This window comes from Chelon labrosus (genome assembly GCF_963514085.1).
Source record: "Chelon labrosus genome assembly, chromosome: 19".
In the NCBI taxonomy this organism is placed as follows: Eukaryota; Metazoa; Chordata; class Actinopteri; order Mugiliformes; family Mugilidae; genus Chelon; species Chelon labrosus.
In genome coordinates this window covers 7,730,705-7,744,549 of record NC_140352.1, presented here as the reverse complement: position 1 = coordinate 7,744,549, position 13,845 = coordinate 7,730,705, and the positions used below count along the sequence as shown (strand labels likewise).

The 13,845-nt window shown below is 42.7% G+C and overlaps 3 protein-coding genes across 3 annotated transcripts; 1 reads left to right on the top strand and 2 right to left on the bottom strand.

Moving 5' to 3' along the window:
* Nucleotides 1-1,624: 1,624 nt before the first annotated feature.
* hmx3b (H6 family homeobox 3b) lies at nt 1,625-3,852 on the bottom strand (the record flags this gene model as incomplete). Its single annotated transcript, XM_084567032.1, has 2 exons — nt 2,533-3,852; nt 1,625-2,217 (listed from the first exon to the last, which is right to left on the bottom strand). The coding sequence occupies exons 1-2, from the start codon at nt 2,810-2,812 to the stop codon at nt 1,625-1,627; spliced, it is 873 nt and encodes a 290-aa protein (XP_084423158.1). The 5' UTR covers nt 2,813-3,852.
* A 1,318-nt stretch (nt 3,853-5,170) lies between these two features.
* acadsb (acyl-CoA dehydrogenase short/branched chain) lies at nt 5,171-10,292 on the bottom strand. Its single transcript, XM_084567723.1, has 11 exons — nt 10,193-10,292; nt 9,743-9,914; nt 9,560-9,660; nt 9,257-9,463; nt 8,980-9,150; nt 8,745-8,870; nt 8,134-8,226; nt 7,964-8,053; nt 7,726-7,863; nt 6,752-6,851; nt 5,171-6,277 (listed from the first exon to the last, which is right to left on the bottom strand). The coding sequence occupies exons 1-11, from the start codon at nt 10,223-10,225 to the stop codon at nt 6,201-6,203; spliced, it is 1,308 nt and encodes a 435-aa protein (XP_084423849.1). The 5' UTR covers nt 10,226-10,292; the 3' UTR covers nt 5,171-6,200.
* A 31-nt stretch (nt 10,293-10,323) lies between these two features.
* Nucleotides 10,324-12,418, top strand: LOC311504550 (zinc finger protein Pegasus-like; the record flags this gene model as incomplete). Its single annotated transcript, XM_084567724.1, has 3 exons — nt 10,324-11,014; nt 11,119-11,307; nt 11,487-12,418. The coding sequence occupies exons 1-3, from the start codon at nt 10,879-10,881 to the stop codon at nt 12,416-12,418; spliced, it is 1,257 nt and encodes a 418-aa protein (XP_084423850.1). The 5' UTR covers nt 10,324-10,878.
* Nucleotides 12,419-13,845: the final 1,427 nt, after the last annotated feature.

The following is a 13,845-nucleotide window of genomic DNA, read 5'->3' as shown; positions in this document are numbered from 1 at the left end:
TGTTCAAGTTGGCGCCTGAGATTTCATTGGTTGATTTTGACTCGGACCGGATGTTTCCGTTGTCTCGACACAGATCACGTGACACAGGTCTGCTTCCTGCTACAGGATGTAGTAGTTCCGGAATATGATCAGTTATGTTTCATTTAAGATAAGCACATTGTAGGTATATTAAAATATGTAAGGCTATAGTAAATATGCAGAATATATATATAAATATATTTATAACAAACCATAAAATTAATTTTAAGGCAGTCTGCTACAGACTTGATTATTCTTATGAATGGAACATTTAGGTGTTTTTCATCAGGTACACTGGCAGAGCATGTTCTATTGGCTTCATGCACATAGGAATCATTTTCTTCATATTCTTTTTGTCTCTTAAAAGGCATTAGGTCACATGTAGGCTGGTTCAGTCCTCCTCTCAGGTCACAGCAAAAATCTACCCTAATGTTAATGTGGTTAAATGTATGAACTTTCTAATTTATGGATTCTGGACTAATAAAACCATTTGAATTTATCTTGTAATTGCTGTTACAATTGTTAGGTCTATTATTTTAGAATTATTGTAGAGCACATTTATCTGCAAACACAGAAATAATGAATTATGTCAAAAAGCACACACGAGAATGAACCCCTGTAGGACTATTATGTTAAGGGCTAAATAATGACCACAAATCGAGCATTTGGTTCTCTCAGATGATTTTTCTTCTCAAATCATAATTTTTTTCCCATCTTAAAAAAAAAAGAAAATTGATTTACGTTGATTTACTCATTTAAAAGCATTTTCAAATTTTTAAGAGGACTGCAAATCTCCAGTGTGATCAAGTCTTTCCACAGAAATGTTTACAAAAACCCAACAAAACCAAGCGTGTGCATGACAGCTGCGTCAAGGATCCATACGTTTCTTTTTGGAACGAACCTTTACTGAGTGTAAGAACATATAATATACAGAATTTCATTTACAACAACAGAAATAAAGCAAACACAAAAACAGAGGCTAAAAATTGTGTCTCTTCCGTGGCTTTAAAATGACTGCCAACCACTGCATCATTTAAAAAAAAATAATAATAATAATGATAATTGCCAGCATCACCTGTAGTTTACCGGATATTTTTTTTTTAGGGATCACATGATTGTCCTCACTATAACAAAGATAATTCTTCTTTTTTTTTTTAATTATTATTATTAAACTGAGCTATAGGTGACAAAACCTGGTAGCCTGGTGTGAAGCCAACAGTATTGCACGATATTGGAAAATATCAAAATATTCAGTTCCACATTTTAAGCTACAAACACTGACACAAATCTTCGTAAAATACACATAGACGGCAACAACCCTGTTCAAAACGAGTTCTTTTTTTTCTTCTCAAATGAATACATTAAAATATATAATTCACCAGTGTAATAGTTACAATAATATTAATGCAATAATTGTTCCTCCCATGTGAGCATGTGAGCTGTAAGAGGGACTCTGCTCAAGAGAATAATAATAATAATAATAATAATAATAATAATAATAATAAGTCCCCTTTAATCTACAAAATATACAAAATTGTATTTTATTTTCTCAGTCTCTCACTCTCGTTTAAAAACATATGTACAGTGTATTATGACACAGTCAGTGTTAAACAGGCCTCAGCAGTGGGACTGGGTGGGAATAGTACATGTGGTGGGGGAAAGTCAGGAGTGACTGGCTGCCCGGTGAGTTTGTGGCGGGGCCCCCGCTCGTTTCTGGAGCCCCGTTCTCGTGGTAAAGAATGGGAACCCGCACAATCCTCTGCGCCGCCGCGTGGCTCAGGTTGGCCGCCTCCAGCTCCGCGGCCAGCTGCCTTTTCCATTTATTCCTCCTGTTCTGAAACCAGATCTTCACCTGCGTCTCGGTCAGGTGCAGGGACGCGGCCAGGCCTGCCCTCTCCGAGCTGCTCAGGTAGCGCTTGATGTCGAAAGTGGACTCCAGCTGGAAGACCTGGCTCCGGGAAAACACCGTGCGCGTCTTCTTTTTCCGACACGGCTTCTTATCGGAGTCCAGCTCGTCGGTTTTTCTCCTCCAGTCGTCGTCCTGGTCTGTTTCTTTCTTTGGCTCCTCCGTGTCACTTTCGTCCAGCGCGATGTCTTCGTCGGCGCTTTCCTCTTTGGCATCTTGGTCGCTTTTCTGGAGATCTGGGGAGGGCCTGTCCGGTGCCGGTGATGCTTCCCTCAGGTTGATCTTCTCTGATCCTGCAGGAAAAATATTTTTAAAAAAGAATTCAGATTCGATATGCAGAATTCAGATTAAAATAAAATATGTAACGACAACTAAATGTATTTTAAAGCGTTCTTGTTCTGTTAATTAATGGAGTATGTATTTTTTCAGTGGTTAAAACACTTATATAAGGGAATTTCAGTGTTTTGGTAAGAATTAATTTAAATTCGTTTTACAGCAAAACGGCCTTTTGGCATATCTAATAATACGAGGATACCACGAGTATTTCTTATTATAGTTTTCAGGAATTATGACCACAAACTCGAATTCAAAGTAGCACAGATATTTACCTCCGGTCCTAAAATGCGTCCCAAGCGTGTACGGGTACCACCAGGTGGATGCTCTTTCCAGATACTGCGCAGATAGTCCAATTCTCTGTGTGGGCAACTCAAACCGGGGGAGAGCCAATTCACCGAGCCGTGAAAAGAAGCTGCCTTCAAAAACTCCCTTGGACGAGCCGAGGATGCTTTTCGGCTTCGCTGGCTTGTCTTCAATATTCAGCAGGTTCTTTATGGAGAACGGTGAATCCTTTGCTGGCTGGCGCGTCTCTTGCGTATCAGAGTCTGCCATCACCGTTTACTGTCCGATATGGATCACCATCAAAAAAGGATCTCAACGTTAAAACACCTCAAAAGGGATGTTCTGGTTTTGGTGTTAAAATAATGCGAGAAAGAGAGAACAAGATACACACAAAAAAAGACACTCGAAGCTGCGTCCTGCTCCTCCAGAGATGATGATCGGGGCGAGAGCGCAGAGATCACTGCGTCCAACTTGCGCTGGATTGTAATGATGAAATAAAAATGCCATCCGAGTTAAAACGCGCTCGGTCTCTGCTATTGGGCAGGTACAATAGCAAATAGGATTTGAGATGAAACCGCGAGGGGGCTGTGGCGAGAATTAGACTCCAAAGAAAAAGGCCGCGCAGGCGTTTTGGCTCCGGGCTCACGCGGTACGCACCCACTTATCATCCAATTAGATTAAAGAGGAAAATGTCTCCGGGTTTTGGGGAGGCGTGCGCGAGCCGCAATCACCTGTCAGTAAATTGAATAAATGGTCCAGAGATTATCACACATAAACACAGGCATAAGGAAAGTGGAGTGATTACGCAAATTACGCATACATTTTACGCGCAGATGTGAGCCACGGGGACCAAAATACATCAACAAAAACTTAAACATATTATCATTCTATAGAAAATAATGCAGCATTTCTTGACTGAATGTATTTTTCCTCAGGTTTTGTCGAAGCTAGCACCAAGCTCCACCTGTTAAAGCAAAGTGCACTGTGCATTTCACCTGGACCGGAGCTCATTGACTTCTGTGTAATTGTATTAGCCAGGAAGCGCTACAGCAGGCCAGCATCAAATTGAATGCTTGCCATCGTGATAAAGTCTTTTCATATCGGCTTTGTACAAAACCTGCAAACCTAGCAGGGCAGCAGGTGATGTAATGCATGCACGAGGATGACAATAGCCCTGTTTATGTCACATATAACAGCACTACTGGTGCTTGTATGAAGCAGATCATATTAGTGTGTGGACATAGGCCTAAATGCAAACCAGTGTGATCAAATTAGGTGATAATTAGTATAAAATAAAAGTTAAAAAAAGCATTTTAAAGCCTGAACATGAATTTAAACCTGTTACTCTGTCCCAGAAATAGTAAAAGGACCTCAATATTTGCACCAATTGGATAGACAGTAGATGTTTTTTTTTTCTACTTGTGAGTCCCTGCTTAGTGCATACGGACAAAAATAAAGAGGACATAGAAAAAAAAATCTGCAAAAACCACATTGTGGAAAGCATTTAAGATTCAGCCTTTAAACCAAACCTGAGGCAGACGCAGAGAACTAATCAAACAAATTGAATTTGCTCAACCTACAAATAAGCAGCCTGTCCTTTTAGCTCATGGAGCACTCTCCAGCTCTGGAGGACAACACTGTGTTTTGTGAAAAGCTACTTGAATCCTTGCATAATTAGAGGTCTCATAGCCGTGTTAAAGATGGGGGCGGAGAAAGAGGCTGTGGCTGAGCCGCGTTTGGCAAGGTGGCGAGGTGAAAAGCAGATAGCTGCGCGTTTCCACCGGCTCGTGTTCATTAAACCGGGGCCCTCCACGAGTCAGAGTGGAAAAGAAAGGGCATTCAGTGAGTGACGTGTTCAGATGTTTTTGGAAAAATCTTGTAGAAGTGCATTTTGATTAATTTTCATCTGGATTAACTGAATCCAGTGGAAGGTTTACAACTCATCGGAGTAAACCTGAATTTTAGAGAGGTCTCCTTCACAGGATCAGATGGAGGTAGAAAGATTCTGTGACTTGCACACATCTCTAATTCAATAAAATGAAATTATTTCAGTACATTTCACTCGTCTCAAATGTGGACCAGGTGTCAACAGGTGTCACTAAGTATTCAGTCAGTAAAACCAGTAAAATCTTATCATCTACTATGACAGGATGTTAGATATTTAGTTTATTTATTTTGTATATTATCAAGTAAGTGCAGAAATTAATACATTTATTTATCTGTCTCTTACTTTGTCTTTATTTTCTCTGTCATTCTACTTTTATGGACACACTCTTATCCTCTTATTTACTTAATGGGAATCTGGACCTCTTAATGTTTGGCATCAGGGCTGCAAATCTCTACCATTGCATTTTTTTTTTTTAATATATATATATATATATATATATATATCACCACCCCTCCCCCCTTAATTTCTGTTAAGTATGAATTAATGACGACTCTCTTGCAAGAAACATGCATTTCTTTCTGTGTCTGTGCAGTTGGGACGCAGCTCATCTGTGTGAAATTCAATCAGTCTCAACCGCAAAATTATCAGCGAGTCGATTACGCACGGCGGGCTCTTTCCATCTGAAGCACCGGCATAATTAAATTAATATAAAATATCATTAGCGGTGACAGGCTGTTAAAAGACGTGGTAATTGGCTGCCTTTTCTGAAAGGAGCTGCCTCGACTCACGGGCGCAGCCGTCGCTCGGGGAAATGCTGCCACCTAGCGAGGGCAGCTGGGTATAGACCTGAAATCACAGCAGACGACGGTGATCCACTGCACTGCAGAACGCTTCACATTTAATGCTACAGACGGATCATTCTTTACAGATAATTTGTTGTATAATGAGAAACGACTCACTGTGCAATATGTGTGGAGCACACAAGTGAACTGTTACAATCCAGCTGCTGGAGAGCATCCTGCAGAGACAACACACTCAAGATCTCAGATTTAGATTCAGAAAGGCACTGAGGGATCAGAGGGAGAATCACAATAGATATTTTTCAGACTGACGGTCTTATTGCAACATATGGATCGCGTCTGTTATTCTTCTTGCACAATTGATCCCGATGTCTCAATAAGAAGACGACAAATACGTGAAGTAAAGTGACAAATGCTGTGTTTTTGCTAGAAGTTTGAACAAGTGACGGAAAGCTACCTCAAGAGGATTAGGGCCACTGTAAAAAACATCAGAAACATATATCCAAATCATGTTTTTATGACTTTTTTTTGTAGAATAATCACTGATTTTATTCAGAATTTAGGTTTAAAGTCAGACTTATGACTTTTTTTGCCCAAAACTCCAAGTTTAACACCAGAATTATGACTTTTTTCATAATTCTGGCTTTAAAATCTGATTTTTTTTGTCTCTTTTTGTTATTTTCCCTCAGAATAACTAACAAAACGCTTTTTTCCAGAAGCTCTAATACTCTTCAGTAGAAACGAATAACACAAAACAAAATAAAAACATCATTACACCAGAACCGTTTCTACCATAAGGCAGGGGAAATGTAATCACATCATCAGTAACATCAGAAGCAACGAGTAAACAAGAACTTCCAAAAAAGGTCTAGAAGTCTACACCAACAAGATTAATGCTGCTAAAGTTATGTGAGGACAAAAAAATAAAAATAAACGTGGAGTGTCGCCATGGTGCATTCAGGGTAAGGTCTCAATAGTCGTATTCCTTATCAATGAACTTGGCCATAGTGGATAGTTGGATATTCGTCGTGCCCTCATAAATGGTACCTGCACAAAGAGACAAAACAAAGCGTCAGAGTGAATTCCTGCTGTGCAAAAATAAGCTCCACTTTATCAAATTTCCCTGCACGCCGCATGAATCTACGGCTTTCACAACCAGGACACAACGGGGGTTATTATGCAGCTCAGTCTGCCGGTCTTCTGCAGCTGGAGAACTGGGGAGCCAACATGGTGGCGATGAAAGCAAAAGTGACTTTCCTCCCTGGCAGCTTTCTTGGCTGTGTGCTGGTATAATGGCACTCGGACGGGGTGGGGGGTGGGAGGACAGGGGAATTCCTGCGGGGTCCGATTACAGCCACCGCTATCGGGCTTTCTCTCCTCCCCACTCTGGTCCAATCACAAACGGCTGCACCTGACCTTCCTGCAGCCTTCCAAAACTTCCAAACTACGCCTCACCTAAACACGAGTCGATATTTATGTGAACAGTGTCGAGTGGTGAAGCACTCGTGCGGTCGGGCTCACCGATTTTACAGTCTCTGTAGTATTTCTCTATGGGGTAGTCTTTGGTGAAGCCTACTCCTCCCATCCATTCGATGCATTTAGATGTGGTTAGGGTTGCAACCTGATTAGAGACAAAACGAGAGATAACATAAGACCTAAATGTAAGCAGTAAGATGCGTCACCGAAACTGAAAACATAATTTAATTAGAAGAGATTCCTGACGAAGAACAGGTAGAGAGGGTAAGAGGATAAATTTACGACAGTTTTCCTCATGTTTGTACTAGTTAAAGGTACAGTTTACACCTACATCTGTCCAGATAATATAGTGTTTTTGTCCAACATTACAATGGCATAGTAACAATTGACCTTCAGGGTATAAAATGTCATATTATCCCTTTAGACTGGGTGGAATTAGGTCATAATTAGAGTATAATCTGTTGAGTTATGGCCAGAAATGTGTTTTGTGAAGTGACTGAAACTCCAAAAAGTTAGCATTGGGTTCACAAGCTGCTTTATGACAAAAAATATGTGTGTTTGTGAGGTCCCGGTGTCCTTTGAACGCCAAAATCTGATCTGTTCATCCTCGGATCCAAGTTGGACGTTTGTGCCCGAGCTGGAGAAATTCCCTCGAGGTGTTAATGAGATACGGGATTTGAGACAATGATCTGTGAACACTGAACTTGTTCTGGTGGAGCTGCTCCAACTGAATCAGTTCAGCTCGATATCGGTGGCAAATATGAGGAAAATCCATCGAGGCATTTCTGTGATTTTGCGTTCACAAGTTGAGTTACGTGCTCCCTGCCACAATGTGTCTTGTAACTTTGGACACCACGTTCTAATCACCTCATCCTTGAGTCTCAGACAAAGAGGTAATAAAACAGATGTATAAAATCACAAAAAGCTTTGGAGATCACACAATAAAATCTCAAAATACACATAAACACGTCCACAAATGTCCTTGTATCGACTCATATTCAGTGCATCAGGAAGCTCACCTCAGCACTGAAGTATTTAGCCATGCACGCCTCCTTAATGAAAGGCCTCCCGGCTTCCTTTAGTCGAGCGGCGTTGTATGTCAGCAGCCGAGCAGCTTCAATCTGTGTCGCCACGTGGGCTATTTGATGCTGCATGCCCTGGAATATAAAGAGTACCGTGACAACGTAAGAGCTCGGTGACTAACACAGCAGGCCTCCAGATGAAGAAGAATAGTTGTAGTCGACTGTGCATAGTAACCTGGAAGTCAAAGATACGTTTTCCAAACTGCACTCTCTGTCTTGTGTAAGGAATGGTGTGATCAAAGCAACCCTGCGCCAGTCCAACCATCTGAAACAGACAGAGGCAAAGTTTGCAAATGCAAAGTTCCCATCTTAGACATAATTTGAACTAAAGGTCTCATGGTTCACCTGGGCTGCAATTCCAATCCTGCCCTCGTTCAACATTCCAATGGCATACTTGTACCCATGGCCGATTTCTCCCAAAATGTTCTTCTCTGGTACCTACAAAGAGAGCGGAAGGTAAAAATCACAGGATGTATTTGGGATGTCCCGATCAGTAACAGGAGATCATTATCGGGCCAATCCAGGCATTTTTTTAAATGATCGGATCAGTATGGAGCTTCAGCCAAGCCCATTCTTTAGTACTTATTTATTTATGATGGTCTGCCATAAACCAAAACCACAGGGAGGAATATGAAGTTTATGGCATTGGATCTGTTGCAGCTTCTGGAGCAAATGTACGAGCTACCCTCTTCTTGCTACATTAGCTTTGACAGCTCTGTTTATTAGACTTAAAGCAGTTGCAGCATGCACAGGTGGTCTAGGAGAAGACAGTAAAATAAGAACAGCCTTTATGAATGTCCAAGGAAGGAAATTTAGTGCATTTAAGATCGGATTGGGACTTGGATCGGCCGATGCTGAATATGAAATGATCGGGGTGGCAAAAAACCTTGATCGGGACATCCCTATTGTGTGCTGCCTGACAGTAATTCAGTGTAGTGCAGGATGTTCGTCTGCACCTTGACATTATCAAGGTTGAGTGGGCAGGTGGAGGACGCACGAAGACCAAGCTTGTTCTCCTTCTTGCAAATCTCAAGCCCCTCTGTGTCCCGGTCCACGATGAAGCAGGTAATGCCTCTGTATCCCTGGCAATGATAAAAGAGCTCGTTTATTGCCTGTGAGCGCCAAAGAGCATCGCCACAAACGCGCGCACACAGAGAACAGGAACAAATGTGTTAATTGCGTGCTACTCACAGCAGAAGGATCCACATTGGCCATCACCAGGAAAACACCGGCATGCTCGGCGTTGCTGATCCACATCTTCGATCCGTTGATTACGTAATAATCCTTGTGTTTGTCAGCGCGCGTCTTCAGACCGAAAGCGTCACTCCCCGACTCTGCTTCAGAGAGGCAGAAGCTTCCAATCTGTCAGAGGTACGTGAGGAAGTGCGGGAGAACATTACAGCAAAAGTTATTGCAACAAGAGAGCTGTAGAATTCATATTCAAAGGGAAAAACACCACCCTGCTCACCATGTCAGTCGACAGCCGGCTGAGGTACTGCTCCTTCTGAGCCGGGGTACCGAGTTTGACGAACAGCGTGTTGATCAGCGTGTTCTGGATGTCACAGAGGACGGCCACAGACGGATCCACCTTCGCCAGCTCTTCGATGACCAGAATGGAGGAGAAGAACGTGGAGCCGGTGCCGCCATATTCGGGGTCAATCTCAATACCCATGAGCTGTACAGATAAAAAAAACGATAAGAGAGAGTCAATGTGCTGAAAAATGACTTGTAAAAATGCATCTGTTCATTCATAATTAAATGAATTACATACGCCCTGTTCAAAGAGGGATTTGAGCACTTCCTCGTCCATTGCAGAATTTTCATCCATCTTGGACACATGTGGAGCGATGCGCTCTTGTGCATATTTTTTCACTGTCAAAAGGGGAAAAAACAGTTTAAGGACTTGCTGTTTCCATATGTTTGCAGCACTAGGAGAACCAGTTTCAGAGCCCACCTGCTTCCCTCATCATGCTCTCCTCCTCTGAGTATGTCTGAAGAGGAGGGAAGAGGACCCCCCCAGCAGCAGCTGCTGCCTGGTCTGCAGCCACATCTGGAGCAGATCTGGTGGAGCTGCTCCTCCATCCAGCCTGGCATGCCCCCCATGGCCTGGAGATCTGTCTAAAGGACTGAAAACCAACAAAAGCACAAATAACTACCCGCACGTTTAGCAAACCACGCAGCCTGGCTGAGTTAATGTTCTGTTTGTTTTGTTTTAGCCCCCTTCTGATAGCTCCAGGTTTAGCAAAGCAAACATTAGCACGTTAGCTAACAATGTCACGTTAGCAAGAGCCTGCCCGTGTATGCGATTCCTAGAATAAAAGACTCGTACTGTGGAAAATATATTATAATCCAGTGCAGAGACACTTCAGATATAAATAACAATGTGTATTATATCACGTCTCACCCTTGAGAGAATCCTAACCAACGGAGCAGCCATGATTTCTTATGAAATGTTTACATGCGTGCTCGTCCACCAGAGGGCTGATGCTGCATTCAAGAGCGCTTATAAAGAATTGGATATCTTTACCAGCAATACCGAACATGAAGGATGCGTTTATTTTTAAGAGTGTGACATTTTATGCTTATTTACAGACTATTTAATAGGGAAACAACTGGCGGGGCTCATAAAGTTGGACCCACAAGAAAATTGCCGGTAGTTTTAAAAGCGCTCGTAAGTCATTTTTTAATGTTTGGATCTGAGTGGCTATTTTTCCGATTTTCATGAAGGCAACAGTTACGTTTGGGTGTACGCGCAGCGCAGACGTATGAGAAAATAGGGGAAGCGGTCACGCGTTCACCAGGCAACGGTGCTGAAGTCAGGTTTCCGCATAGACTTTTCTGTTTAATTCCCAATAATTTAGCTTAGAAGTTGAACGTGGCGTTAACTGTTGTTTTATTTAAATTAAAAAAAAGCCCAACGGCGTTATATACCCAGGTAACGTTAGCACCGTTGCTAGCAGCTACAAGCTAGCCATGTTTATTGACAGTTAACGCTAGCTAACGGTTGCACCCAGGTTACCAGCTGTTAAAAGGGTCGTCTCATTGTTTCCTTCCTTCGGGTCGTTTCAGGTTCAACAGAGGGGAAGGACAATGGAAGAGATAAAGACCGAGCCTGTGGATTTTGTGAAGGAATTTCAAGAATACCTGACACAGCAAACCCAGCATGTCAACATGATCTCAGGATCTGTTTGTGGAGAGAAGGAGTCAGCGGAGCCCTTTCAAGCCAGTGAGAATAAATGCACGATCCACAGCTTTTTTAAAATAAAATGGCTTATGTCTTTTTGATAAATACAGAGTCTGATGGAGAAATCCTGCTGTGTTTGTTTGTAGTTGCCCCAAGGTGTGAGCAAAACGGTCTGGACCCCCCGTCCGTGGAGGTGAGCCTGTCGGTGGAGGACGGGTCTGAGGTGCATATGGACGGACTGGAGAGGACCTGCGATGGGAAGTATAAGTGCAGCTACTGCAGCTATGCCAACAAGGGCATGGCTCGCTTAATAGAGCACATCCGCATCCACACAGGTCAGTGTGCCACCTGTATTAACACTTAATCCAGACATACTGTTCACTAAATGATAAACTAGTGGCTCATATCAAGTGGGAGAGTCTGTTTTTCTCTGGAAGTGGAAATAATCCTTCACCCTGTGCACGTACTAAATCGTACTCATCTCTGTATGCTTGGCACTCGTTTCCTCACACAGGAGAAAAGCCCCACCGCTGTCAGCTGTGCCCGTTCGCTTCGGCGTACGAGCGCCACTTGGAAGCCCACATGCGTTCCCACACGGGAGAGAAGCCCTACAAGTGCGACCTCTGCGCCTTCCGATGCAGCGACCGCAGCAACTTGTCGCACCACCGCCGCCGCCGCCACAAGCTTCTCCCCACGAGGGTCGTCCGAGCCCCTTTCGCCAACAAGAGGATGCTGAGCGCCTTGCAGAAGAGGACGGGCGCGCTGGGCTTCAGCCGGCGGCTCCTCATCAATTTCAACCCTCCCCCCGTGGTAATACCAAAGTCGGATTATCTGAGTGACTTGTCGCACAAGATCCACCATTTGAATAACGGCGAATATAAGAACCCACCCAGGGTGGATGAAAATGAATGTCATAACCGGTGTGCAAACGTTTTGACTTTTAAGAACCCCCTGGACCAGCTGTCTACACTCGCGGGCCAGTTGGCCAGCCTTCACCCTGACCCTCAGGCTCCCGCGTCCCCAGACAGGGAGTCCTTAAAAGACGAGAAGCCCATCCTCATACAGCACGTCTCCAGTGAACACGCTGCAATGTGTTCAAACGGAGTCCAGACGTCGTCTCCGCCTTTAAATGAATCTTCCACCTCAGGACACGAGTGCTGCAGCCCCGTTCCCGACTTCGGCTTGGAGAACAACATGAACGCTCTCGCTGCGAGCGTTAGCAACAGCCAGCCGAGCACGCCGACCCCTGCCGCAGCTACGCCGAACCACCAGCATTTACACAAGTGCCAACACTGTGACATTCACTTTTCTGACAATATCCTGTACACAATTCACATGGGCTGCCACGGCTACGAACATCCATTCCGGTGCAACATCTGTGGTCACATGTGCATGGACAAATATGATTTTGCGTGCCATTTCGCCCGTGGACAGCATAAAAAGTGACTCCTTTGCAGCGTAGAAGCTTTTTTTGGTGTCTTGTGTTTTAAATAACCGGTTCACTAACAACTTAACATGGTCAGACTGTTTACTACTAATCCATACTTGAGTACTTTTGGCAGATGAGTGAGTCTGTCGACACTTTGTCAATACGATAGCGTCACAATCATGCAAAATGCAGCGATGACATGTTACAGGTGTGTAGTGTAATGAAGGGTGTGCTCACCGAGTACACACACGTGTCACAGCTGGTGTGAGTTTACATATCATATTTTTTATGTACAGCTTTCTGTTATTTTACCTTTACACTCACTAACTGGGCCGTGCTGTTGCCTTCCTGCTGCTCCCCACGTTGTGTTTCTCATGTTGTACGAAACCACACAACATTTTGCAACACAGCATAGTTTGCAGCACCTCGCTGGCAGTATTAGATAATGCTCCCTGACTACTGCACTCCTTTGCTTATACAGCTGAATGTATTCGGACATTTTGAATTTGCAATATCTCAACACTATGAAGTGAGTCCCGTTTATGTTACAACCTGACTTGAGGCCTGCAACAACCCTTTTAGTAACTACACAGGCAATTACATACGAGTCAGTTTAAATAAAATACCACGTCAGTATTTTAAACCAATATTTCAAGCTTAACCTGCTACGTATTCAAGTCAGTTCATCCAACTGTCTGTATATATTATAAACCAAAGTTTCCGCCGTAGTTAAATGAGCTGGACACGTCTTAACTGTGACAAATGTAGAGCGGGATTATTTAGAGTCTGGGAGCCCTTGTCGTCTGTACAAAACGTAAGCTTGTGTCTCGGCAGACTCGTCCGAATCCTGGTTGTTTCTGGTATTTATTTATACCTCACCCCGTACGCTGGAAAAATTAAATGCGAAAAGAAAAGAAAAAAAATGAAGGCGCATCTCAATATTTATTTTTTTTGTATTGCTATCTTCGAAGCTTTTCTTTTTTTAATCAACATTTGTATATAAATTAGTTTTGTTGTACCGCTATACCATTTTGTAGTACAAAATCTAAGTTCACTGTCTGTCTGTCTGTATGGTAGCTAATGTTGAGAGACTTTAAGGATCAGCTGTAGCCCTCACGCTGTCACATGATGTGAAGTAACGTTACTAACTTTTCATTTCTTTTAAAATAAACGGCTTATGTGTGTGATTATCTAACTATTAACAGAAAAAGGAAATTTAAGATTAATAATAGTTTTTAAAGTACCATATTTGCAGAAATCACGTAGATGTTTGAAATGATGTTGATGTTTGATAATGAAACTTGTTTCCTTTTTTTTATATATATATATATATTTCGAGTTTTGATTACTGAATAAATGAATGAAATGATACACAAGTTTTTCATTTAGTGTCCAGTAAACACACACATTCACATTTTGAAGCGATTTCACAAACAAATGAAAG

Coding starts and splice junctions, on each gene's coding strand:
- acadsb (XM_084567723.1), bottom strand. CDS start 10,225: ATGGCTGCTCCGTTGGTTAGGATTCTCTCAAGG. Junction 9,915..10,192: donor TGGTTAGGATTCTCTCAAGG/GTGAGACGTGAT, acceptor GTTGGTTTTCAG/TCCTTTAGACAGATCTCCAG. Junction 8,227..8,744: donor TCAACCTTGATAATGTCAAG/GTGCAGACGAAC, acceptor CTCTCTTTGTAG/GTACCAGAGAAGAACATTTT.